The 27831-nt window shown below is 43.1% G+C and overlaps 2 protein-coding genes across 2 annotated transcripts in view; both read right to left on the minus strand.

Annotated features, from left to right (window-relative positions):
• The window catches only part of LOC306742560 (protein NLRC3-like), a gene marked incomplete at both ends in the record, with an annotated part of 315498 nt that overhangs the window by 119015 nt on the left and 168652 nt on the right, over window positions 1-27831 (minus strand).
• Window positions 860-27831, minus strand: part of LOC306742416 (uncharacterized protein) — a 48890-nt gene continuing 21918 nt past the window's right edge. Inside the window, exons 2-3 of the mRNA XM_079224796.1 lie at window positions 11605-11682; window positions 860-996 (exon numbers count right to left, since the gene is read on the minus strand). Coding sequence (XP_079080922.1) covers window positions 967-996; window positions 11605-11682 — 108 coding nt within the window. The 3' untranslated portion in view covers window positions 860-966. The remainder of the gene's footprint in view (window positions 997-11604; window positions 11683-27831) is intronic.

Raw genomic sequence — 27831 nt, forward strand, 5'->3', positions numbered from 1 at the left:
ATAATGTTTCGGCATAGAATAAGTCATTTGTCCATTTTTGAACCGAACGACACAGTTTTTTGACTGAAACTCCTTCCTATCATGCCAATGATTTATGTATTTGTGATTTTTGAATCCGATTCTTTAGGTCATAATCTTTCCATAAAGGTGTGTTATTAGTATGTGGGTTGTTGTTAAGGCCCTGAACCATGCAGGTTGAAAAGTTCTGAACCGCTCAACGAGGCATTTTAGGGGAATCTGACTCATATCATGCTGGATGTTCATAGCTAGAAAATCAGAAAACAATCATATATAATAACAGAAGTATTGGAACTCATTTGGGGTTCATAGGACTACTGGAACACGAGGTGCAGGAGGCGTTTAGCCCCCATTCTTGGGGCTCTTCTGTATGAAATATCTTCTCTTCCGACTGTCTTCAGATTGACGGCTGAGGAGACGCGGTGTCCCTGAACGCCTCTTGTGTTTGAACGCCGCATGCCGCTCTTACCTCCACGATGCTCTTCAGGTCCCTGACGTAGGCCTGCTCGGTCTCCACGATCTCCAGGACCACGCGCTCCTGCCGGGACAGCTGTCTGGGCGTGGCCACCGTCACCGCCGTCACCTGATTGGCTCCGCCTCCATCGGGGCGGTCGCCTCCACCTGTCGCGACACAGGCTCCTCCCCCTCCCCCGGGAGCTCCTCCCCCGCGCGGCGTGACGAGCGGCGTGAGGTCCAGGCTGATGTCGGAGCCGTTCCTCTTCGGCGCGGAGGAGGCGCTGTAGGCCGGCACGGCGCCGTACGGCAGCGAGGAAGAGGAGGAGGAGGAGGAGGAGGAAGAGGAGGAGCGGGAGGTGTCCTGCAGGGACGCGGATGACGCGGAGGAGGACAGCGAGAGGGAGGCGGGGTCCGAGCACGCCGTGTTCACCGAGGTGCACGAGGACGACGAGGCTCCTCGCTCACCCGACATCACGCGACCCAAAACCCCGCTCAGAGACGAGACCGAGGAGGGGCGCTGGGCTGGGGGGGAGAAAAGGGGGCGGGGGGGAGAAAAGGGGGCGGGGATTAATATGAAACTGATACAAAACAACAAAAGTACTTTGATGTTCACACAGACACTAACAGTCCTGTGTCTTTGACGCCAAACACTCATTATATTCTGATATATTCAGGTCAAAAGCAACAAACTCCACGACCAGATTGATTTGATAACGACACACACACACACACACACACATACACACACACACACACACACTCACACACACACACACTCACACACACACAGACACCTGTTGAACTCAAGCAGCCAATCACACGCTCTCCACGAGGAAGTGTTCGTCTGAGCGTGAAGCGTCCTCAGAGCAAACAGGAAGTGTGTGTGCAGCCGACAGCAAACAGGAAGTGTGTGTGCAGCCGACAGCAAACAGGAAGTGTGTGTGCAGCCGACAGCAAACAGGAAGTGTGTGTGCAGCCGAGCGTCAGATCACCACGAACTGACACAACTCTTCTGTTTTTTTATTTAGGAGCAAAGCAAGTTTGCATGAGAGCACAGTGGAAAACCTCAAATTTCTCAGGAATCCTCACTTGAACTTGAGCTCCATGTCCTGACTGACAGGCTACATTACCCAACCAGAAGCTACGTTGAAGTTCAGGCTCAGCCTCTATTTTCCTACGTGGCTCAAGCCTGTCACGTCGTACAGCTCAGATGACAGGCGTCTTGGACAGCTAATGAAATTGCCTAAAAAACGGGTCTAAACAAGAGGGGGTGGAGCTGATCCCAACAGGCAACAGCCTTCAATTTGATGAGAAGAGACAGCTGCTCACAGAGCCTCAGTTTGGCATTGAATTAGCATGAAATGTGTCAGCAATACTGGTAGTAAATATGAATAGTACCTATATAAGTTTGCAAGACTATAAGCCTTTTTAATAGGTATATATATATATATATATATATATATATATATATATATATATATATATATATATATATATATATATATATATGATGAATATTTTTGATAGTGACCTACAGGCATCTATTTGCAAAGAAATGTTCAGGGGGAAATAAAAACCTTATACTTTAGTGTGTTCAAACTCACATAACTCAGTGTCAGCAGCACTTAAAGTGATTCTGACTATTGAGGGGAAAAGCTTCAGATTGTTACCTTTCAAAAGAGACCAAGACCATGCATTTACTCCACATAGTTCAAGCACAGCTTCCAATTTACTTTGGGTTTACCTGGAGAGGAGCTTTTCAGCAAATGTTACAGGAACGCTAAGAGGTTAAACACCTAAACTACTCAGTTAGGTTTAAACAACTAAACCGAAACCACTGGTTAGGTTTAAACAACTAAACCTAAACCACTGGTTAGGTTTAAACAACTAAACCTAAACCACTGGTTAGGTTTAAACAACTAAACCTAAACCACTGGTTAGGTTTAAACAACTAAACCTAAACCACTGGTTAGGTTTAAACAACTAAACCTAAACCACTGGTTAGGTTTAAACAACTAAACCTAAACCACTGGTTAGGTTTAGGACCATATTTAGTATAAGCACAGAGCCGTTGCTGCAGTTTACTTCTTGTTTCTCTCGGGGGAACCAGAAGTAAAAAGATGTTCTTTTCTTTTCTTTAGAACCAAATCTCTCTCTTCCCGTCTTCAGCGACCTGAGAGGACTTTTGATTGACAGTTTCTCCACGTTTTCCTCTTCTCATAAAACACATGGCCTCATATTTAAAAATGTAATTGTATAGCTGTTCCCTTGGTTACGACTTCCCGAGGCCCTGTAATCATTTCATCTCCAGTTTCCCGGCAGACGCAGCACACCTGTCGGAGTGGCAGAGTCTGAGGTGAGAAGTGTTTAAACTTCATCAGCGTTTCGACCCCAGACTTCCTGGCAGGAGGAATGTCCCAACTGAGCGTTAAAGCAGAGCTTTTCCTCCGGAGCGTCAGACCCTCGTCTCTTCTCCTTCCTGAGGTTTGAGCTTCTCAACCAGCGCAGCTTCTTAACCCTAATAACCCGAACCCTAACCCCTAATCCTATTTATTGTTTGAGTTGTGTTTAGAGGTTGTACACCGGGATTATATATTATTGTAGCCCTGATTTTTATGTTTAATTTGATACCTAACATGTTAGTTTTTTTGGGGGGGAGGGATTTATACCATGATTTTTTTCCTGATTTTCCTGATATAAAAGGGTCCCACGATTGGGGGACGCTAGGGCTTAACAGGTTAATGACAACTTCACCAGCCGGGTCGAGAGCCGCTGACCTCCTGGTTGTTGTTCTGTGTTCCACATGAAGACGTGACGTTTCATCTGGAACTTCATAGGGACTGAAACCAGCAACAAGAAGTACTGCTTCACTGCAGTAAAAGTACTAATACCCCTCTGTGAAAATACTCCACTACAAGTACCAACCCTGCTTTCAAATCATCCAGAAGAGAAAGTATATCAATGTAGTTAAAGTACATATAAAGGTATTGATTCATCAGTAAGATGGTGTATTACTGCTAAGTAATGCAAGTACAGTATTTACACAGTAAAAAGTACAATATGTACCACTGAGATGTAGCATAGTAAAAAGCACAATATGTACCTGTGAGATGAAGAAGAAGTATAAGCAGCAGAACATGCAATTGAAGTACAAGTACCTGCATGTACTCCCTTCTGTGTGGTACTTCCTGTTCTCTCTGAGGTTCAGAAACATTTGAAGCTTTTTTCTTTTTGATTTCTTACTCTGAATTTAATTTAATATATAAATCCAATATATTAAATATATAAAGTCCTGGTCCTCTAAACAGAACCATGACGACTAGAAGTAAACACATTCATGAAAAATAAAGTGCTTTACTTACAGTTTGCAGGTTGTGCGTGTGTGTGTGTGTGTGTGTGTGTGTGTGTGTGTGTGTGTGTGTGTGTGTGTGTGACTGAAACAAAACACTGAAGCAAAACACATTTGACTTCCTGTGTGTCTCTTTGAGTGTGACTTCAAATACAGGACGTGGTTTGGTGCATTTAGTTCCATCCCTCTCTTTTTCACACACACACACACACACACTGAATTTTGCCCATCAAATACCTGTATGTATATATTCATTATATATTCATTATATATATATATATATATATATATATATATATATATATATATATATATATATATACATATATATATATATATATATATATATATATATATATATATATATATATATGCTGAAGTAATTCTAGCTGAATGCTGAACAAGTGATTCAAAGGTTGTGTGATCAAGTCCCACCAGAGTCGACTGTTACTTTGCATTTTACTTGTTTAAAGAATCAGATTCTCTGTCGAGATCCAACAACCTGCAGTAAAGCTCTCAGTGCGGCAGACACCATCATAGGTCAACCAGAGAACTCGCCCCCGGTGGTCATCAGAGAGAACGCAGCTTTAAGTTTAAACTCTTTAAATCAAAGAAAAGACATTTAAAAATAGTCTAATTGTAGAAGTGTGGCTTTGCGGTTATGTGCCTCCAACAAGCAGTCAAGTTAATGTATCAGCACTTTATCATGTTTATCCTTTTAGACGTTTGTGTGGAATTGTTCTTGAGGTCAAAGTAAGCTTGACCTTTGACCTCTGGTGAACAAAATCGAATGAGTTCCTGTCTCACCTGAGCCTGGAACACCGTGCCCTCACCACCAGGTGCATCAGGATCCTGTTCAAACTAAGTCTGTGTCGCCACCATCAGCCTTAAAGCAATCGACGGAACGCTAGGGGACCCGCGCTCGTTCCCTGTGGAACCCCGCCATCGTTTCTTTGAGTCTTCAAGCTGCTCCTTCTCCTGCTCCAGTGCTGTGAATGTGAGCGGGAACCTTTACCTCCACATCGGGAGGAGCTCTGACTCTGTTGCGTAACAGTCAGCGGGCTGACATCCACCCTACAAGCACAGGGGGCGGGGCCTCTGGTCACGCATGAAACAGGCCATTGGTTCTTCTCCACAGAGCTTGTAATGGAACATGTGACAGAAAACATGTAAGTCCTAAACCTTGTGTTTGTATTGTTTACTTACTCAAGATCAGAGCTTTTACACGAGGAGAATTTATATTACTATACTATAATAAAGCTGCTCCAGCTTTTAAAGACGCCTCGCTGTGTTTCTTTCTTGAACGTTTCTACACTTGGTGTTTTGTTATTTCATCTTTAAATAAATCTCAGAAGGTAAAAAACTAAATGACGGAGCCCACATGGATTATTATTCTTTAAAAAGAAAAAAAGAACCCAACAACACAATTGTACCTTTCAGCTGTGGATGCGGTCGTAAGGTGGAATTCCCCTTTAAATGCTGCAGCGGGGCTGTGATTAGAGTAATGAGAGAGCAGCTGCTCGCTGTCATCATGGGTTCGTGTCGGCCGCCTGTCAGACACGACTGATCACAGCCTGCTTTACAACGCAGCACGTGTACTCAGAAGTACACGAGTACATGGAGTATGTGGTCAGAGCTTTGAGTAGCAGCTGCAAACACATCTCTTGAGATTAGAACCCAGAGTGTCATGCAAACAGCGGTCAAATCCCTTTTTCACAAAATGTTGCAGCGTTGCTTTCAACGTAGAACTGAACCCGAATGAAACAAAGCAGTAAAACCTGGGAGAGAAAAGCTTTGTGTTTCCTTTGTTCAGCGTGTGTGTGTATGTGTGTGTGTGTGTGTGTGTGTGTGTGTGTGTGTGTGTGTGTGTGTGTGTGTGTGTGTTCAGACTGCAGCACAGATAAAAGTGACATGTTGACGGAGACAGAGACAGGAAGTGGGTCGTCTCGCTCCTCATTGTCGTTTTACGGTACGAGAGGACCGATGTGACGGCCCGCCTGACCTTTGACCCCTTCACAACGCTGGGTCAAACACACACACACACACACACACACACACACACTTCCTCGTGTTTACGTTCACTCCTCCAGACGAAAGTGAACTCCCTCTAGCAGTCTTCTTTCTGACATTCTTTCCCCACATTGTTCTGCTGTGGAACAGATCCCAGGTCAGCAACAAGTGGGCGGAGCTTCATCCTGCGCTCTCATGGATCTTCTGGAGGCATTGCAACAGAACCAGGAAGTGTTTTGTTCTCATGTGAAATGTAGAACAACAGGATGAGTCTTCAGCATGAGTTCTACGTTCCGTGAGAACAAAGCATCGTCATGACGATGTGAAGCGTCTTCATGAAGAAACCATCAGCAGACTTTAAGCTGAGAGACTCCAACGTTCCAGACTGATCTGAGACCAGTTTACTGTTTGTTATCAGAGAGGAACCAGCAGAGAGCAGCCAATCACAGACGAGCACACAGCCGGAGCCAAACGTGTGTTTCCTCCTCCTCTCTCCTCTCTCCTCCTCCTCCTCCCTCTCCCTCCTCCTCCTCTCCTCTCTCCCTCCTCATCCTCCTCCTCCTCTCCCTCCTCCTCCTCTCCTCTCTCCCTCCTCATCCTCCTCCTCCTCTCCCTCCTCCTCCTCCTCCTCATCCTCCTCCTCCTCTCCCTCCTCCTCCTCTCCTCTCTCCCTCCTCATCCTCCTCCTCCTCTCCCTCCTCCTCCTCCTCCTCTCTCCCTCCTCATCCTCCTCCTCCTCTCCCTCCTCCTCCTCCTCCTCCCTCTCCCTCCTCCTCCTCTCTTCTCTCCTCCTCTCCCTCCTCCTCCTCTCCTCTCTCCCTCCTCATCCTCCTCCTCCTCTCCCTCCTCCTCCTCCTCCTCTCTCCCTCCTCCTCCTCCTCCTCCCTCTCCCTCCTCCTCCTCTCTCTCTCCTCCTCCTCCTCCTCCTCTCCCTCCTCCTCCTCTCCTCCTCTCCCTCCTCCTCCTCTCCTCTCTCCCTCCTCCTCCTCCTCCCTCTCCCTCCTCCTCTCCTCTCTCCTCTCTCCCATCTCCCTCCTCCTCCTCCTCCTCCCTCTCCCTCCTCCTCCTTTCCTCTTCCCTCTCCCTCTCCCTCCTCTCCTCTCTCCTATCTCCCTCCTCCTCCTCTCTCATCTCTCCCTCCTCCTCTCCTCTCTCCCTCCTCCTCTCCTCTCTCCTCTCTCCCTCCTCCTCCTCCTCTCCTCTCTCCTCTCTCCCTCCAACTCTTTCTCCTCCTCCTCCTCCTCCTCCTCCTCCTCCTCTCTCCCTCCTCCTCTCCTCTCTCCTCTCTCCCTCCTCCTCTTTCTCCTCCTCCTCCTCTCCTCTCTCCTCTCTCCTCTCTCCTCTCCTCTCTCCTCTCTCCTCTCCTCTCTCCCTCATCCTCTCCTCTCTCCTCTCTCCTCTCCTCTCTCCTCTCCTCTCTCCTCTCTCCCTCATCCTCTCCTCTCTCCTCTCTCCCTCCTCCTCCTCTTTCTCCTCCTCTTTCTCCTCCTCCTCTCCTCTCTCCTCTCTCCCTCCTCCTCCTCTTTCTCCTCCTCCTCCTCCTCCTCTCCTCTCTCCTCTCTCCCTCATCCTCTCCTCTCTCCTCTCTCCCTCCTCCTCTTTCTCCTCCTCCTCCTCCTCCTCCTCCTCTCCTCTCTCCTCTCTCCCTCATCCTCTCCTCTCTCCTCTCTCCCTCCTCCTCTTTCTCCTCCTCCTCCTCCTCCTCTCCTCTCTCCTCTCCTCTCCCTCCTCTCAGTCTCTATTCTATCGTTCATCTTGTTGTTTTTCTTTATCTTGGGCGTTCTCTGTATTTTCTGCTTCGTTCTTTTCTATGGTTATAATCAACAGATCGGCAGCGGCATTTTATTGCGTGTGTGTGTGTGTGTGTGTGTGTGTGTGTGTGTGTGTGTGTGTGTGTGTGTGTGTGTGTGTGTGTGTGTGTTTGTCACGGCAGAAACATTGTTTGGCGCTACACTTTATCGCCCCAAACCATTCAACTTCCTGCACACACATAGTGTGTGTGTGTGTGTGTGTGTGTCTACCTAAGCCAAGTCTGCATGAATGCAACAATCAGTGCAGTGTGCACAGATTGTGTACATTGTGTGTGTGTGTGTGTGTGTGTGTGTGTGTGTGTGTGTGTGAATGTTAACTATGGAAGTCAATATAACTAAACAGCATGGTGTGTGTAAGTAAACACCATTACTGTGTGTGTGTGTGTGTGTGTGTGTGTGTGTGTGTGTAATAGCAGTGCACTCTGCTCTGCTTAGGTGACAAGTTGAGACCCAAAATACTGAAACAAAACTCTCCCTGAAGTGAAGCATTGTGGGAATGATTTGGGTCATAAGTGCAGATCGCTCCCCTCTGCATCAATAATGATCAACTCTGGTGGGACTCAAACCCACAACCTTTGAATCACTTCTCCTGTGAAACAGCACTAGAAGTCCACCGCACTATCCATTGCACTACAGAGCCTGATGTGTCCTAGAGGACGTAAACGCACATCAGATGTTAGGAACACAACTCTGAAGCTACACCCTCAGACACGGCTAGCTCTGCTCCGCTAGGTCGTTACCTAGGTCACCCACTAGGTCGTCACCTAGGTCGTTCACTAGGTCGTCCACTAGATCGTCACCTAGGTCGTTCACTAGGTCGTCCACTAGGTCGTCACCTAGGTCGTCCACTAGGTTGTCACCTAGGTCATCACCTAGGTCGTCACCTAGGTCGTCACCTAGGTCGTTCACTAGGTCATCACCTGCTTCATGTAGTCGTCACCTAGGTCCTGTAGCCGTCATCTAGGTCGTCCACTAGGTCGTCACCTAGGTCGTCCACTAGGTTGTCACCTAGGTCATCACCTAGGTCGTCACCTAGGTCGTTCACTAGGTCATCACCTGCTTCATGTAGTCGTCACCTAGGTCCTGTAGCCGTCATCTAGGTCGTCCACTAGGTCTTCACCTACTTCCTGTAGTCATCCACCAGGTCGTCACCTAGGTCATCCACTAGGTCTTCGCCTACTTCCTGTAGTCGTCACTTTGGTCGTCACCTACATCCCATAGTCGTCACCTACTTCCTGTAGTCATCACCTTGGTCGTCACCTACTTCTTGTAGTCGTCACCTACTTCCTGTAGTCGTCACCTACTTCCTGTAGTCGTCACCTTGGTCGTCACCTACTTCCTGTAGTCGTCATCTACTTCCTGTAGTCATCACCTTGGTCGTCACCTACATCCCGTAGTCGTCACCTTGGTCGTCACCTACATCCCGTAGTCGTCACCTTCGTCATCACCTACTTCCTGTAGTCGTCACCTACTTCCTGTAGTTGTCACCTTGGTCGTCACCTACATCCTGTAGTCGCCACCTACTTCCTGAAGTCGTCACCTTGGTCGTCACCTACTTCCTTAAGTCGTCACCTTGGTCGTCACCTACTTCCTGTAGTCATCAACTACTTCCCGTAGTCGTCACCTTGGTTGTCACCTACTTCCTGTAGTCGTCACCTTGGTCGTCACCTACTTCCTGTAGTCATCAACTACTTCCCGTAGTCGTCACCTTGGTCATCACCTACTTCCTGTAGTCGTCACCTACTTCCTTAAGTCGTCACCTTGGTCGTCACCTTGGTCGTCACCTACTTCCTTAAGTCGTCACCTTGGTCGTCACCTACATCCCGTAGTCGTCACCTTGGTCGTCACCTACTTCCTGTAGTCGTCACTTTGGTCGTCACCTACTTCCTGTAGTCGTCACCTTGGTCGTCACCTACTTCCTGTAGTCGTCACCTTGGTCGTCACCTACTTCCCGTAGTCGTCACCTTGGTCGTCACCTACTTCCCGTAGTCGTCACCTTGGTCGTCACCTACTTCCTGTAGTCGTCACCTTGGTCGTCACCTACTTCCCGTAGTGGTCACCTTGGTCGTCACCTACTTCCCGTAGTCGTCACCTTGGTCGTCACCTACTTCCCGTAGTGGTCACCTTGGTCGTCACCTACTTCCGGTAGTCGTCACCTTGGTCGTCACCTACTTCCTGTAGTCATCAACTACTTCCCGTAGTCGTCACCTTGGTCGTCACCTACTTCCTGTAGTCGTCACCTACTTCCTTTAGTCGTCACCTTGGTCGTCACCTACTTCCCGTAGTCGTCACCTTGGTCGTCACCTTGGTCATCACCTTGGTCGTCACCTACTTCCCGTAGTCGTCACCTTGGTCGTCACCTACTTCCTGTAGTCGTCACCTACTTCCTTTAGTCGTCACCTTGGTCGTCACCTTGGTCGTCACCTACTTCCTGTAGTCGTCACCTACTTCCTTTAGTCGTCACCTTGGTCGTCACCTACTTCCCGTAGTCGTCACCTTGGTCGTCACCTTGGTCGTCACCTTGGTCGTCACCTTGGTCGTCACCTACTTCCCGTAGTCGTCACCTTGGTCGTCACCTACATCCCGTAGTCGTCACCTTGGTCGTCACCTACATCCCGTAGTCGTCACCTTCGTCATCACCTACTTCCTGTAGTCGTCACCTACTTCCTGTAGTTGTCACCTTGGTCGTCACCTACATCCTGTAGTCGCCACCTACTTCCTGAAGTCGTCACCTTGGTCGTCACCTACTTCCTTAAGTCGTCACCTTGGTCGTCACCTACTTCCTGTAGTCATCAACTACTTCCCGTAGTCGTCACCTTGGTTGTCACCTACTTCCTGTAGTCGTCACCTTGGTCGTCACCTACTTCCTGTAGTCATCAACTACTTCCCGTAGTCGTCACCTTGGTCGTCACCTACTTCCTGTAGTCGTCACCTACTTCCTTAAGTCGTCACCTTGGTCGTCACCTTGGTCGTCACCTACTTCCTTAAGTCGTCACCTTGGTCGTCACCTACATCCCGTAGTCGTCACCTTGGTCGTCACCTACTTCCTGTAGTCGTCACTTTGGTCGTCACCTACTTCCTGTAGTCGTCACCTTGGTCGTCACCTACTTCCTGTAGTCGTCACCTTGGTCGTCACCTACTTCCCGTAGTCGTCACCTTGGTCGTCACCTACTTCCCGTAGTCGTCACCTTGGTCGTCACCTACTTCCTGTAGTCGTCACCTTGGTCGTCACCTACTTCCCGTAGTGGTCACCTTGGTCGTCACCTACTTCCCGTAGTCGTCACCTTGGTCGTCACCTACTTCCCGTAGTGGTCACCTTGGTCGTCACCTACTTCCGGTAGTCGTCACCTTGGTCGTCACCTACTTCCTGTAGTCATCAACTACTTCCCGTAGTCGTCACCTTGGTCGTCACCTACTTCCTGTAGTCGTCACCTACTTCCTTTAGTCGTCACCTTGGTCGTCACCTACTTCCCGTAGTCGTCACCTTGGTCGTCACCTTGGTCGTCACCTTGGTCGTCACCTACTTCCCGTAGTCGTCACCTTGGTCGTCACCTACTTCCTGTAGTCGTCACCTACTTCCTTTAGTCATCACCTTGGTCGTCACCTTGGTCGTCACCTACTTCCTGTAGTCGTCACCTACTTCCTTTAGTCGTCACCTTGGTCGTCACCTACTTCCCGTAGTCGTCACCTTGGTCGTCACCTTGGTCGTCACCTTGGTCGTCACCTTGGTCGTCACCTACTTCCCGTAGTCGTCACCTTGGTCGTCACCTACTTCCTGTAGTCGTCACCTACTTCCTTTAGTCGTCACCTTGGTCGTCACCTTGGTCGTCACCTACTTCCTGTAGTCGTCACCTACTTCCCGTAGTCGTCACCTTGGTCGTCACCTACTTCCGTAGTCCCACGAGCAGAAACATGGCTGACTCTCTTCACCCCTGATCCCCCGCAAGCCCCGCCCCTTACCTGTGTTGCTAGGCGATCGCTGGCTGCCACGCCGTGACCCCTCAGGCATGTTGCGATGATGTCACAGGAAGTAGAAACCTGGAGAGAAGAGAAAAGCTCCGGTGAGCTTCCACACTGAACTCTGTGTGCAGCTGGTGCTCTCGCTCAGGAATGTCTTCTTCTACAACATAAAAGCGCAGCAGAGGCACAAAGACACCCACAAAGAAGAAGGAGGGCTAAAGAAGAAGAAGAAGAAGAAGAAGAAGAAGAAGAAGAAGCTTTGCACACGTCTTTCTTTAGCAGCTCCAAAGAACTCTCTCTCTTCTTTTGTGAGGACATATGTAATGTTTGGCTGGAGGACAAGAATGTGGCCCCGCTGTGTGTGTGTGTGTGTGTGTGTGTGTGTGTGTGTGTGTGTGTGTGTGTGCTTCCTACAAAGTCATTGATACAGTAACACAGATTGACCCCATTAGGCCTCCGTACATAAACGGGTGTTTCTGCAGCTGTCTGTGAGATGTGGGTCAGATGGAGGGTGTCAGGTTTCACCAGCTGCAGAGCAGGTCTGCAGGTTGCGGGTTCAAATCCCTGTGTGACCACAACCAGTTGATTTAACCAAGTTTTCAATTAATTTAAAACATATCATTATATACATTCTACCAACGTAAACATGTTTTTTAAAATAAGACTTTGAAATCCTAGCTGTGGGTTAAGGATTTCAAAGGTTGTGGATTCGAGTCCCACTCAAGTCCTAATTTGTAATTTGTCAGAAATGATGGAGAGGAGTAAAGCCACAGGAGGTGGATCATGCAGCCAGGAGGTTGTTGGTTCGACGTGGTAAATGAGTTGCTTGAACCTAAACAAACCGCGTCGTTTCCTGTGGAACACACAACCTGCTGCCGACACAAACGGGATTTAACTCAATGTAGTACCAGAAGTACGTTGAGAGTGAAGGAAAGTAATGAAATGTGGCTTTGAAGAAGAAAAAAGTGAATTAAGTTACAGACAGGTGCATCCGCTTCAGACACACCTCAACACACACAGTGGCCGACGATGGCGCCAGTCCAACACTCTCACGTAATCACATCAGCTGTGTGTGTGTGTGTGTGTGTGTGTGTGTGTGAAGCACAATCTCGTTGCCACGTGAGAAACAGCTTCTGACAGCTTGATGCTTGTTCATCATTGTAATGAACGAGCAGAAAAACTGTCACTTTGATGCTGATGAAAACAATAAGACATGTTTCAAAGGTTGTGGGTTCGAGTCCCACCAGAGTTGACCTTTAGATACTGGATTTCAAGATAAAACGCGGTAGTGTACCTTGGAACTGTTGAAATCTTGTCTGAATTACTCCCTTTTTGCTGAAATGATAAACTTACTAGTGGATAAACTAAAAGGTTTTTGGTTTGAGTCCCACCAAAATGTAAGTTTTACAGGCAGCATTCTGTGAATCTTTACAGTGTCGTGTTGCAAATCATTATTTTTTCCTGTTCTTTTTTTTAAAATACATTTTTATTGGTGCAATGGATAGCATGTTGGACTTCTAGTTAGGCTCTAAACAAGTAATTCAAAGGTTGTGGGTTCGAGTCCCACCAGAGTTGACCTTTAGATACTGGATTTCAAGATGAATGGCAGCAGTGAACCTTGCTGTGGAAATCTGCTTGAATTACCGTCGGCCTCAATGTTAATTAAGGTACAGTAATTCCTCCCTGACAGCTTCATTAGAGCTCAATCTTCTGCTGTTCATCCAGTTTGAATTACAACTCACAGAATGAAAAAGTAAAAGAGAGAAAATAGAGATTAACGGCAGTAATTAGAGAGAAATAATGACATTTATTCGTCATACTTGTTCCTTAATGAGCCTGTGCTCGAGGTCTGCAGGCTGCAAAGAGTCCTGAAGCATGTGTGTGTGTGTGTGTGTGTGTGTGTATTTACATTCCCCGCCTCTATCGGGGTTTATGTTTATATGAGCTCATGACAAAGAGGCCTCCTAACTTTCAGCTCCAGAACATTTGTCTTCCTCGAATGCTTCATATTCTCTAGATTGTTATAATAGTGTAACTGTGTGTATGTAAATATATATATATATATATATATATATATATATATATATATATATATATATATATATATATATATATATATATATGTTATTATAGGAACATAATAAGTAAACCACCATCTGGTTGTGTGTTTCTATCCTTCAGTCCAAAGAGAAAGCCGCGATCAGCTGTTAAACAGCAGCCGTAGGTACGAAATCCACGGCCCGCCACTGATATAAAACATGTGTACATGTGTGTAAAGTGTGTGTACATGTGTGTAAAGTGTGTGTACATGTGTGTAAAGCGTGTGTACGTGTGTAAAGTGTGTGTAAAGTTAGTGTACATGTTTGTAAAACATGTGTACATGTGTGTAAAGCGTGTGTAAACATGTGTATGTGTGTGTAAAATGTGTGTAAAACATGTTTACGTGTGTGTAAAGTGTGTGTTCATGTTTGTAAAGTGTGTGTACGTGTGTGTTAAACACGTGTACTTGTGTGTATATGAAAAAAGAGCATTACAAAATCCTTTAAATAGTTATTTAATAAATATTCAATCAAATATAAGTGTAAGTTCATAAACTGAATTGTATATATTCTATATTAAATCAGACTCTGATGGCCAGCGCTGTGTATTACATATTTTAAGTTCATCAGTGAAGAAAGGTTGAGAACCTGTGTCCATATGCGGAAAAATACTGTTAAATTAAATTACAGTAGCTGCACCGTAAAATAACCGGAAACGACTGCCATGCTTTACTGTTATGTATTTATTCAGAGGCAGAGTCTCGACACATCGGCTGAAAGAGTTGAGCTGGGGACGAAAACCAGAAAATGACCCGATGCAAACGCCATCAGACACCAATCACACACTGACTTCACGATGCAAACGCCATCAGACCCCAATCACACACTGACTTCACGATGCAAACGCCATCAGACCCCAATCACACACTGACTTCACGATGCAAACGCCATCAGACACCAATCACACACTGACTTCACGATGCAAACGCCATCAGACACCAATCACACACTGACTTCATGATGCAAACGCCATCAGACACCAATCACACACTGACTTCACGATGCAAACGCCATCAGACACCAATCACACACTGACTTCACGATGCAAACGCCATCAGACACCAATCACACACTGACTTCAGAGAGACGCTCAGACACAAAGACTGTTCTTTCTAAATATTGACCCGTGTTTGGTTTCTGGAGCCGCCAGCAGCGTCTTGGTTTCCTTTGTTCTTTGTGCGACGCCACAATGAGACGCATTCAGTCGGCTTTCTGACTGTTTGCTTTATTGTTCTCTTTGTTTTCCGAACCGAACGTTTGATTTGAATCTGCTCAGAACGTTTGGTGTGGACTCTTTCTAAAAGACACAAACACAAGTTCTGCAAATTACTTTTTAAAAAGTAGATTTTTTGTGTGTCTTTCTCATCAGGCCAGTGTGGAAACGCTGGAGGCTGATGAGCGCCATTAGTTGTGCAGGTATGAGGTCATGAACCAAAGCATTGGACGCAGTGAAATGTTCCTCACAATCCATCCCATAGTTGTTGAGATGCAGTTAGCGGGGCCATGAATAAGAAATGCCCTTCACACAACAGACGCATATTTAAATGGCCCATTATGTACGTCATTAGACTAAATGGCAAATATAACTCAGGCCCTTTTGTTCGGTTGTGTTCTATTTTTATTATATTCTATTGTCTGTGTTTCATTGTGGGAAGCAGAGTCCTCTCAGTGGAGACTTGAACCAACAATGTGAGACGTTTACGTAAATCTGTCATCAGCTGTTGCAGAGAAAGAGACCTGTAAAACTACACGGCTCAGAGTGTGTTTGGAAATTCCCTCGACGTGTGTGTGTGTGTGTGTGTGTGTGTGTGTGTGTGTGTGTGTGTGTGTGTGTTCCTCAAATTAGTGGAAAGAAACAAAATGACAGAGAGTTTTTATGGGAAGACTGGAATGATGAAGCAATAGAGGGAGAAGGAGTCGTGATTCATGATGGGAATGTACAGAGAGACAAACGGAGGTGTGAAACACACACACACACAGAGACACACACACACACACACACACACACACACACACACACACACACACACAACTGATCCACATTATATTCGCACACACCTAGTTTAAAGCGGAAGTACAACGAACATTCTCTCTTCTGACCACCAGGGGGAGACTCCTCTGGTTGTATAGAAGTATATGCTTCATGTGTTAAAGCTATTTATTTTAGTCGTGTGTGTGTTTGGTGAACATGCATGTTTACTGTATGTATCCATGCATTTATGTGTATGTTGTTTATGTTGTTTACTGCGTTGCTCAGAGGAAACACTGCGGTATACATCTGTCGCCTGAGCGCCACACACACACACACACACACACACACACACACACTGCTGTGCAACACAGTGAAGCCTCTGTATAACCTCTGGCGATGCTAAATTGTCATACTGATTATTGTAAATGGCTAACGCTGGTCGCTGAGGAAACGATCCTCCCACATCCCATAATTATGCTGCATGGCTGGATATTAAAACTGCTTCCAAATACTTAAGATGGTTGGGGTGTGTTTGATTTCCGCTTGCATATGAAACCAAGGACTCCTTGTCGTTTTAAAAAGCTGCTCAGCCTCTCAGAACGGCTCCGTTCCTGTTTTTACGAATATTGCGACGGTTTTCATTCCCAAACTAAAACTGGGTTTTCTCCTCAACCACCAGGGCTATTTTAACACTTTAAAGTGCTATAATACACAACTTCCAGGGATCATATATCTTAAAATGACGCAGCTGAAAGCTTTAAACTCTCAATCACCATAGCACAATGTGGTAGGAGTCTCTTTGCAAAGTTTCACTTTGATAAACTGAAGTAGAAAATGTATAGTTATTTGTTTAGTAAAGACAGTTTAGGCAAATCTCCAAATGGAGCGTTCATAATTTGTTTGTTATATTTACATTTTCTCATGTTGCACGCTTCTTATTTCACTTTTATATCACTAATTTACTTCTGAATCACAACTCTACACTACTTTCATCATATCTTTGCCGTCGAAACTCAGATTCAAGTCTAAGAAACCTCATTTTAATCGTGAGAGCCTGTTGGAGCGTCCTACTGCGTCCAAATGAGATTGACAGCACTTTCACCCACACAGAAGCTTCAAGTCTCCAAATGTAGTGCCACGTAGGAGTTGATTAGCCAACACTCAAAGCGACCCCACGAGGGGTACGGAACTCAAAACCTCAGTCTTTAAAAGGGAAACACAGCATGTGGGACCTACACAGCAGGAGCAAATCTTCATAAGGTAAGCAAGGTCTAGCTTTCGGGCGTAGGACGTTCCAACCCAGGATATTGTTCATGATTCCATAATTCTCAAGCTGGTTTCCAAGTCTTTTCAACTCTTTTCAAGTCATTCCTTTGGTGGTTGAGTTGTGTTTGAAGCATGTAGAATTGGCTTACTTAGTCTTGTCCCATGTTTCATTTGGTATCAGGCATGACTATATTTGTTCAATATATGATTGTACCGTTTGTCCTAAAGACCTGTACAGAGACCTGTGGACGAGTAAATACATCCCACTTGGGGTGATGGGGTTTTAAAAAGCTGCTCAGCCTCTCAGAACAGCTGCAATTTGCAACACGACACTGTAAAGATTCACAGAATGCTGCCAAAAAAAACTTTCATTTTGGTGGGACTCAAACCAAAAACCTTTGCGTTTATCCAATGGTAAGTTCATTATTTCAGCATAATGGGAGTAATTCAGAAAAGATTTCAACAGTTCCAAGGTACACCGCAGCGTTTTATCTTGAATTCCAGTATCTAAAGGTCAACCCTGGTGGGACACGAACCCACAACCTTTGAATAGCTCTTTTAGAACCTAACTAGAAGTCCAACGCGCTATCCATTGCGCCACAATGAGTCAAAGAAAATGCATTTTTAAGAAAAAGTACAGGAGAAAATAATGACGGCAACAATTCACAGAATGCTGCCAAAAAAAACTTTTATTTTGGGGGGACTCAAACCAAAAACCTCTACGTTTATCCAATGGTAGGTTCATTATTTCAGCATAAAGGGAGTAACTCAGACAAGATTTCAACAGTTCCAAAGTACACCACCGCGTTTTATCTTGAATTCCAGTATCTAAAGGTCAACTCTGGTGGGACTCGAACCCACAACCTTTGAATTACCTTTTTAGAGCCTAGCTAGAAGTCCAACGCACTATCCATTGCGCCACAGAGTCACAATGAGTCAATGAAAATGCATTTTTAAGAAAAAGTACAGGAGAAAATAATGACGGCAACAATTCACAGAATGCTGCCAAAAAAAACTTTAGTTTTGGTGGGACTCAAACCAAAAACCTCTACGTTTATCCAATGGTAAGTTCACTATTTCAGCATAAAGGGACTAATTCAGACAAGATTTCAACAGTTCCAAGATACACCACCACATTTCATCTTGAAATCCAGTATCTAAAGGTCAACTCTGGTGGGACTCGAACCCACAACCTTTAAATTACTTTTTTAGAGCCTAACTAGAAGTCCAACGCGCTATCCATTGCGCCACAGAGTCACAATGAGTCAATAAAAATGCATTTTTAAGAAAAAGTACAGGAGAAAATAATGACGGCAATAATCCAATTTGCAAAATGACACTGTGAAGATTCACAAAATGCTGCCTAAAAAAACTTTAATTTTGGTGGGACTCAAACCAAAAACCTCTACGTTTATCCAATGGTAAGTTCACTATTTCAGCATAAAGGGAGTAACTCAGACAAGATTTCAACAGCTCCAAAGTACACCACCGCGTTTTATCTTGAATTCCAGTATCTAAAGGTCAACTCTGGTGGGACTCGAACCCACAACCTTTGAATTACTTTTTTAGAGACTAACCAGAAGTCCAACACGCTATGCATCGCGCCACAGAGTCACAATGAGCCAATGAAAATGCATTTTTAAGAAAAAGTACAGGAGAAAATAATGACGGCAATAATCCAATTTGCAAAATGACACTGTAAAGATTCACAGAATGCTGCCTAAAAAAACTTTTATTTTGGTGGGACTCAAACCAAAAACCTCTACGTTTATCCAATGGTAAGTTCATTATTTCAGCATGAAGGGAGTAACTCAGACAAGATTTCAACAGTTCCAAAGTACACCACCGCGTTTTATCTTGAATTCCAGTATCTAAAGGTCAACTCTGGTGGGACTCGAACCCACAACCTTGGAATTACTTTTTTAGAGCCTAGCTAAAAGTCCAACGTGCTATCCATTGCGCCACAATGAGTCAATGAAAATGCATTTTTAAGAAAAAGTACAGGAGAAAATAATGACGGCAATAATCCAATTTGCAAAATGACACTGTAAAGATTCACAGAATGCTTCCAAAAAAAACTTTAATTTTGGTGGGACTCAAACCAAAAACCTCTACGTTTATCCAATGGTAAGTTCATTATTTCAGCAAAAAGGGAGTAATTCAAACAAGATTTCAACAGTTCCAAGGTACACTACCGCGTTTTATCTTGAATTCCAGTATCTAAAGGTCAACTCTGGTGGGACTCGAACCCACAACCTTTGAATTACTTTTTTAGAGCCTAGCTAAAAGTCCAACGTGCTATCCATTGCGCCACAGAGTCACAATGAGTCAATGAAAATGCATTTTTAAGAAAAAGTACAGGAGAAAATAATGACGGCAATAATCCAATTTGCAAAATGACACTGTAAAGATTCACAGAATGCTGCCTAAAAAAACTTTTATTTTGGGGGGACTCAAACCAAAAACCTCTACGTTTATCCAATGGTAGGTTCATTATTTCAGCATAAAGGGAGTAACTCAGACAAGATTTCAACAGTTCCAAAGTACACCACCGCGTTTTATCTTGAATTCCAGTATCTAAAGGTCAACTCTGGTGGGACTCGAACCCACAACCTTTGAATTACCTTTTTAGAGCCTAGCTAGAAGTCCAACGCACTATCCATTGCGCCACAGAGTCACAATGAGTCAATGAAAATGCATTTTTAAGAAAAAGTACAGGAGAAAATAATGACGGCAACAATTCACAGAATGCTGCCAAAAAAAACTTTAGTTTTGGTGGGACTCAAACCAAAAACCTCTACGTTTATCCAATGGTAAGTTCACTATTTCAGCATAAAGGGACTAATTCAGACAAGATTTCAACAGTTCCAAGATACACCACCACATTTCATCTTGAAATCCAGTATCTAAAGGTCAACTCTGGTGGGACTCGAACCCACAACCTTTAAATTACTTTTTTAGAGCCTAACTAGAAGTCCAACGCGCTATCCATTGCGCCACAGAGTCACAATGAGTCAATAAAAATGCATTTTTAAGAAAAAGTACAGGAGAAAATAATGACGGCAATAATCCAATTTGCAAAATGACACTGTGAAGATTCACAAAATGCTGCCGAAAAAAACTTTAATTTTGGTGGGACTCAAACCAAAAACCTCTACGTTTATCCAATGGTAAGTTCACTATTTCAGCATAAAGGGAGTAACTCAGACAAGATTTCAACAGCTCCAAAGTACACCACCGCGTTTTATCTTGAATTCCAGTATCTAAAGGTCAACTCTGGTGGGACTCGAACCCACAACCTTTGAATTACTTTTTTAGAGACTAACCAGAAGTCCAACACGCTATGCATCGCGCCACAGAGTCACAATGAGCCAATGAAAATGCATTTTTAAGAAAAAGTACAGGAGAAAATAATGACGGCAATAATCCAATTTGCAAAATGACACTGTAAAGATTCACAGAATGCTTCCAAAAAAAACTTTTATTTTGGTGGGACTCAAACCAAAAACCTCTACGTTTATCCAATGGTAAGTTCATTATTTCAGCAAAAAGGGAGTAATTCAAACAAGATTTCAACAGTTCCAAGGTACACTACCGCGTTTTATCTTGAATTCCAGTATCTAAAGGTCAACTCTGGTGGGACTCGAACCCACAACCTTTGAATTACTTTTTTAGAGCCTAGCTAGAAGTCCAACGCGCTATCCATTGCACCACAAAGTCACAATGAGCCAATGAAAATGCATTTTTAAGAAAAAGTACAGGAGAAAATAATGACGGCAATAATCCAATTTGCAAAATGACACTGTAAAGATTCACAGAATGCTGCCTAAAAAAACTTTTATTTTGGTGGGACTCAAACCAAAAACCTCTACGTTTATCCAATGGTAGGTTCATTATTTCAGCATAAAAAGAGTAACTCAGACAAGATTTCAACAGTTCCAAAGTACACCACCGCGTTTTATCTTGAATTCCAGTATCTAAAGGTCAACTCTGGTGGGACTCGAACCCACAACCTTTGAATTACTTTTTTAGAGCCTAGCTAGAAGTCCAACGCGCTATCCATTGCGCCACAGAGGCACAATGAGCCAATGAAAATGCATTTTTAAGAAAAAGTACAGGAGAAAATAACGACGGCAACAATTCACAGAATGCTGCCAAAAAAAACTTTAATTTTGGTGGGACTCAAACCAAAAACCTCTACGTTTATCCAATGGTAAGTTCATTATTTGAGCAAAAAGGGAGTCATTCAGACAAGATTTCAACAGTTCCAAGGTACACTACCGCGTTTTATCTTGAATTCCAGTATCTAAAGGTCAACTCTGGTGGGACTCGAACCCACAACCTTTGAATTACTTTTTTAGAGCCTAGCTAGAAGTCCAACGCGCTATCCATTGCGCCACAAAGTCACAATGAGCCAATGAAAATGCATTTTTAAGAAAAAGTACAGGAGAAAATAATGACGGCAATAATCCAATTTGCAAAATGACACTGTAAAGATTCACAGAATGCTGTCTAAAAAAACTTTTATTTTGGTGGGACTCAAACCAAAAACCTCTACGTTTATCCAATGGTAAGTTCATTACTTCAGCATAAAGGGAGTAACTCAGACAAGATTTCAACAGCTCCAAAGTACACCACCGCGTTTTATCTTGAATTCCAGTATCTAAAGGTCAACTCTGGTGGGACTCGAACCCACAACCTTTGAATTACTTTTTTAGAGACTAACTAGAAGTCCAACACGCTATGCATTGCCCCACAATGAGCCAATGAAAATGCATTTTTAAGAAAAAGTACAGGAGAAAATAATGACGGCAATAATCCAATTTGCAAAATGACACTGTAAAGATTCACAGAATGCTGCCTAAAAAAACTTTTATTTTGGTGGGACTCAAACCAAAAACCTCTACGTTTATCCAATGGTAAGTTCATTATTTCAGCATGAAGGGAGTAACTCAGACAAGATTTCAACAGTTCCAAAGTACACCACCGAGTTTTATCTTGAATTCCAGTATCTAAAGGTCAACTCTGGTGGGACTCAAACCCACAACCTTTGAATTACTCTTTTAGAGACTAACTAGAAGTCCAACACGCTATCCATTGCGCCACAGAGTCACAATTAGGCAATAACAATGCATTTTTAAGAAAAAGGACAGGAGAAAATAATGACGGCAATAATCCAATTTGCAAAATGACACTGTAAAGATTCACAGAATGCTGCCAAAAATTTTTTTAATTTTGGTGGGACTCAAACCAAAAACCTCTACGTTTATCCAATGGTAAGTTCATTATTTCAGCAAAAAGGGAGTCATTCAGACAAGATTTCAACAGTTCCAAGGTACACTACCGCGTTTTATCTTGAATTCCAGTATCTAAAGGTCAACTCTGGTGGGACTCGAACCCACAACCTTTGAATTACTTTTTTAGAGCCTAGCTAGAAGTCCAACGCGCTATCCATTGCGCCACAAAGTCACAATGAGCCAATGAAAATGCATTTTTAAGAAAAAGTACAGGAGAAAATAATGACGGCAATAATCCAATTTGCAAAATGACACTGTAAAGATTCACAGAATGCTGTCTAAAAAAACTTTAGTTTTGGTGGGACTCAAACCAAAAACCTCTACGTTTATCCAATGGTAAGTTCATTACTTCAGCATAAAGGGAGCAACTCAGACAAGATTTCAACAGCTCCAAAGTACACCACCGCGTTTTATCTTGAATTCCAGTATCTAAAGGTCAACTCTGGTGGGACTCGAACCCACAACCTTTGAATTACTTTTTTAGAGACTAACTAGAAGTCCAACACGCTATGCATTGCGCCACAGAGTCACAATGAGCCAATGAAAATGCATTTTTAAGAAAAAGTACAGGTGAAAATAACGACGGCAACAATTCACAGAATGCTGCCAAAAAAAACTTTAATTTTGGTGGGACTCAAACCAAAAACCTCTACATTCATCCAATGGTAAGTTTATTATTTCAGCAAAAAGGGAGTAATTCAGACAAGATTTCAACAGTTCCAAGGTACACTACCGCGTTTTATCTTGAATTCCAGTATCTAAAGGTCAACTCTGGTGGGACTCGAACCCACAACCTTTGAATTACTTTTTTAGAGCCTAGCTAGAAGTCCAACGCGCTATCCATTGTGCCACAGAGTCACAATGAGCCAATGAAAATGCATTTTTAAGAAAAAGTACAGGAGAAAATAATGACGGCAATAATCCAATTTGCAAAATGACACTGTAAAGATTCACAGAATGCTGCCTAAAAAAACTTTAGTTTTGGTGGGACTCAAACCAAAAACCTCTATGTTTATCCAATGGGAAGTTCATTATTTCAGCATAAAGGGAGTAATTCAAACAAGATTTCAACAGTTCCAAGGTACCATACCGCGTTTTATCTTGAATTCCAGTATCTAAAGGTCAACTCTGGTGGGACTCGAACCCACAACCTTTGAATTACTTTTTTAGAGCCTAACTAGAAGTCCAACGCGCTATCCATTGCGCCACGGAGTCACAATGAGCCAATGAAAATGCATTTTTAAGAAAAAGTACAGGAGAAAATAACGACGGCAACAATTCACAGAATGCTGCCAAAAAAAACCTTAATTTTGGTGGGACTCAAACCAAAAACCTCTACGTTTATCCAATGGTAAGTTCATTATTTCAGCAAAAAGGGAGTCATTCAGACAAGATTTCAACAGTTCCAAGGTACACTACCGCGTTTTATCTTGAATTCCAGTATCTAAAGGTCAACTCTGGTGGGACTCGAACCCACAACATTTGAATTACTTTTTTAGAGCCTAGCTAGAAGTCCAACGCACTAGCCATTGCGCCACAGAGTCACAATGAGCCTATGAAAATGCATTTTTAAGAAAAAGTACAGGAGAAAATAATGACGGCAATAATCCAATTTGCAAAATGACACTGTAAAGATTCACAGAATGCTGCCTAAAAAAACTTTTATTTTGGTGGGACTCAGACCAAAAACCTCTACGTTTATCCAATGGTAGGTTCATTATTTCAGCATAAAGGGAGTAACTCAGACCAGATTTCAACAGTTCCAAAGTACACCACCGCGTTTTATCTTGAATTCCAGTATCTAAAGGTCAACTCTGGTGGGACTCGAACCCACAACCTTTGAATTACTTTTTTAGAGCCTAGCTAGAAGTCCAACGCGCTATCCATTGCGCCACAAAGTCACAATGAGCCAATGAAAATGCATTTTTAAGAAAAAGTACAGGAGAAAATAATGACGGCAATAATCCAATTTGCAAAATGACACTGTAAAGATTCACAGAATGCTGCCTAAAAAAACTTTAGTTTTGGTGGGACTCAAACCAAAAACCTCTATGTTTATCCAATGGGAAGTTCATTATTTCAGCATAAAGGGAGTAATTCAAACAAGATTTCAACAGTTCCAAGGTACCATACCGCGTTTTATCTTGAATTCCAGTATCTAAAGGTCAACTCTGGTGGGACTCGAACCCACAACCTTTGAATTACTTTTTTAGAGCCTAGCTAGAAGTCCAATGCCCTATCCATTGCGCCACAGAGTCACAATGAGCCAATGAAAATGCATTTTTAAGAAAAAGTACAGGAGAAAATAACGACGGCAACAATTCACAGAATGCTGCCAAAAAAAACTTTAATTTTGGTGGGACTCAAACCAAAAACCTCTACGTTTATCCAATGGGAAGTTCATTATTTCAGCATAAAGGGAGTAATTCAAACAAGATTTCAACAGTTCCAAGGTACCATACCGCGTTTTATCTTGAATTCCAGTATCTAAAGGTCAACTCTGGTGGGACTCGAACCCACAACCTTTGAATTACTTTTTTAGAGCCTAACTAGAAGTCCAACGCGCTATCCATTGCGCCACGGAGTCACAATGAGCCAATGAAAATGCATTTTTAAGAAAAAGTACAGGTGAAAATAACGACGGCAACAATTCACAGAATGCTGCCAAAAAAAACTTTAATTTTGGTGGGACTCAAACCAAAAACCTCTACATTTATCCAATGGTAAGTTTATTATTTCAGCAAAAAGGGAGTAATTCAGACAAGATTTCAACAGTTCCAAGGTACACTACCGCGTTTTATCTTGAATTCCAGTATCTAAAGGTCAACTCTGGTGGGACTCGAACCCACAACCTTTGAATTACTTTTTTAGAGCCTAGCTAGAAGTCCAACGCGCTATCCATTGTGCCACAGAGTCACAATGAGCCAATGAAAATGCATTTTTAAGAAAAAGTACAGGAGAAAATAATGACGGCAATAATCCAATTTGCAAAATGACACTGTAAAGATTCACAGAATGCTGCCTAAAAAAACTTTAGTTTTGGTGGGACTCAAACCAAAAACCTCTATGTTTATCCAATGGGAAGTTCATTATTTCAGCATAAAGGGAGTAATTCAAACAAGATTTCAACAGTTCCAAGGTACCATACCGCGTTTTATCTTGAATTCCAGTATCTAAAGGTCAACTCTGGTGGGACTCGAACCCACAACCTTTGAATTACTTTTTTAGAGCCTAACTAGAAGTCCAACGCGCTATCCATTGCGCCACGGAGTCACAATGAGCCAATGAAAATGCATTTTTAAGAAAAAGTACAGGAGAAAATAACGACGGCAACAATTCACAGAATGCTGCCAAAAAAAACCTTAATTTTGGTGGGACTCAAACCAAAAACCTCTACGTTTATCCAATGGTAAGTTCATTATTTCAGCAAAAAGGGAGTCATTCAGACAAGATTTCAACAGTTCCAAGGTACACTACCGCGTTTTATCTTGAATTCCAGTATCTAAAGGTCAACTCTGGTGGGACTCGAACCCACAACATTTGAATTACTTTTTTAGAGCCTAGCTAGAAGTCCAACGCACTAGCCATTGCGCCACAGAGTCACAATGAGCCTATGAAAATGCATTTTTAAGAAAAAGTACAGGAGAAAATAATGACGGCAATAATCCAATTTGCAAAATGACACTGTAAAGATTCACAGAATGCTGCCAAAAAAAACTTTAATTTTGGTGGGACTCAAACCAAAAACCTCTACGTTTATCCAATGGGAAGTTCATTATTTCAGCATAAAGGGAGTAATTCAGACAAGATTTCAACAGTTCCAAGGTACACTACCGCGTTTTATCTTGAATTCCAGTATCTAAAGGTCAACTCTGGTGGGACTCGAACCCACAACCTTTGAATTACTTTTTTAGAGCCTAGCTAGAAGTCCAACGCGCTATCCATTGCGCCACAGAGTCACAATGAGCCAATGAAAATGCATTTTTAAGAAAAAGTACAGGAGAAAATAACGACGGCAACAATTCACAGAATGCTGCCAAAAAAAACTTTAATTTTGGTGGGACTCAAACCAAAAACCTCTACGTTTATCCAATGGGAAGTTCATTATTTCAGCATAAAGGGAGTAATTCAAACAAGATTTCAACAGTTCCAAGGTACCATACCGCGTTTTATCTTGAATTCCAGTATCTAAAGGTCAACTCTGGTGGGACTCGAACCCACAACCTTTGAATTACTTTTTTAGAGCCTAGCTAGAAGTCCAACGCGCTATCCATTGCGCCACAGAGTCACAATGAGCCAATGAAAATGCATTTTTAAGAAAAAGTACAGGAGAAAATAACGACGGCAACAATTCACAGAATGCTGCCAAAAAAAACTTTAATTTTGGTGGGACTCAAACCAAAAACCTCTACGTTTATCCAATGGTAAGTTCATTATTTCAGCAAAAAGGGAGTCATTCAGACAAGATTTCAACAGTTCCAAGGTACACTACCGCGTTTTATCTTGAATTCCAGTATCTAAAGGTCAACTCTGGTGGGACTCGAACCCACAACCTTTGAATTACTTTTTTAGAGCCTAGCTAGAAGTCCAACGCGCTATCCATTGCGCCACAAAGTCACAATGAGCCAATGAAAATGCATTTTTAAGAAAAAGTACAGCAGAAAATAATGACGGCAATGATCCAATTTGCAAAATGACACTGTAAAGATTCACAGAATGCTGTCTAAAAAAACTTTTATTTTGGTGGGACTCAAACCAAAAACCTCTACGTTTATCCAATGGTAAGTTCATTACTTCAGCATAAAGGGAGTAACTCAGACAAGATTTCAACAGCTCCAAAGTACACCACCGCGTTTTATCTTGAATTCCAGTATCTAAAGGTCAACTCTGGTGGGACTCGAACCCACAACCTTTGAATTACTTTTTTAGAGACTAACTAGAAGTCCAACACGCTATGCATTGCCCCACAATGAGCCAATGAAAATGCATTTTTAAGAAAAAGTACAGGAGAAAATAATGACGGCAATAATCCAATTTGCAAAATGACACTGTAAAGATTCACAGAATGCTGCCTAAAAAAACTTTTATTTTGGTGGGACTCAAACCAAAAACCTCTACGTTTATCCAATGGTAAGTTCATTATTTCAGCATGAAGGGAGTAACTCAGACAAGATTTCAACAGTTCCAAAGTACACCACCGAGTTTTATCTTGAATTCCAGTATCTAAAGGTCAACTCTGGTGGGACTCGAACCCACAACCTTTGAATTACTTTTTTAGAGACTAACTAGAAGTCCAACACGCTATCCATTGCGCCACAGAGTCACAATGAGGCAATAACAATGCATTTTTAAGAAAAAGGACAGGAGAAAATAATGACGGCAATAATCCAATTTGCAAAATGACACTGTAAAGATTCACAGAATGCTGCCAAAAAAAACTTTTATTTTGGTGGGACTCAAACCAAAAACCTCTACGTTTATCCAATGGTAAGTTCATTATTTCAGCAAAAAGGGAGTCATTCAGACAAGATTTCAACAGTTCCAAGGTACACTACCGCGTTTTATCTTGAATTCCAGTATCTAAAGGTCAACT

This window comes from Taurulus bubalis (assembly GCF_910589615.1).
Source record: "Taurulus bubalis genome assembly, chromosome: 10".
NCBI classification, from domain to species: Eukaryota; Metazoa; Chordata; class Actinopteri; order Perciformes; family Cottidae; genus Taurulus; species Taurulus bubalis.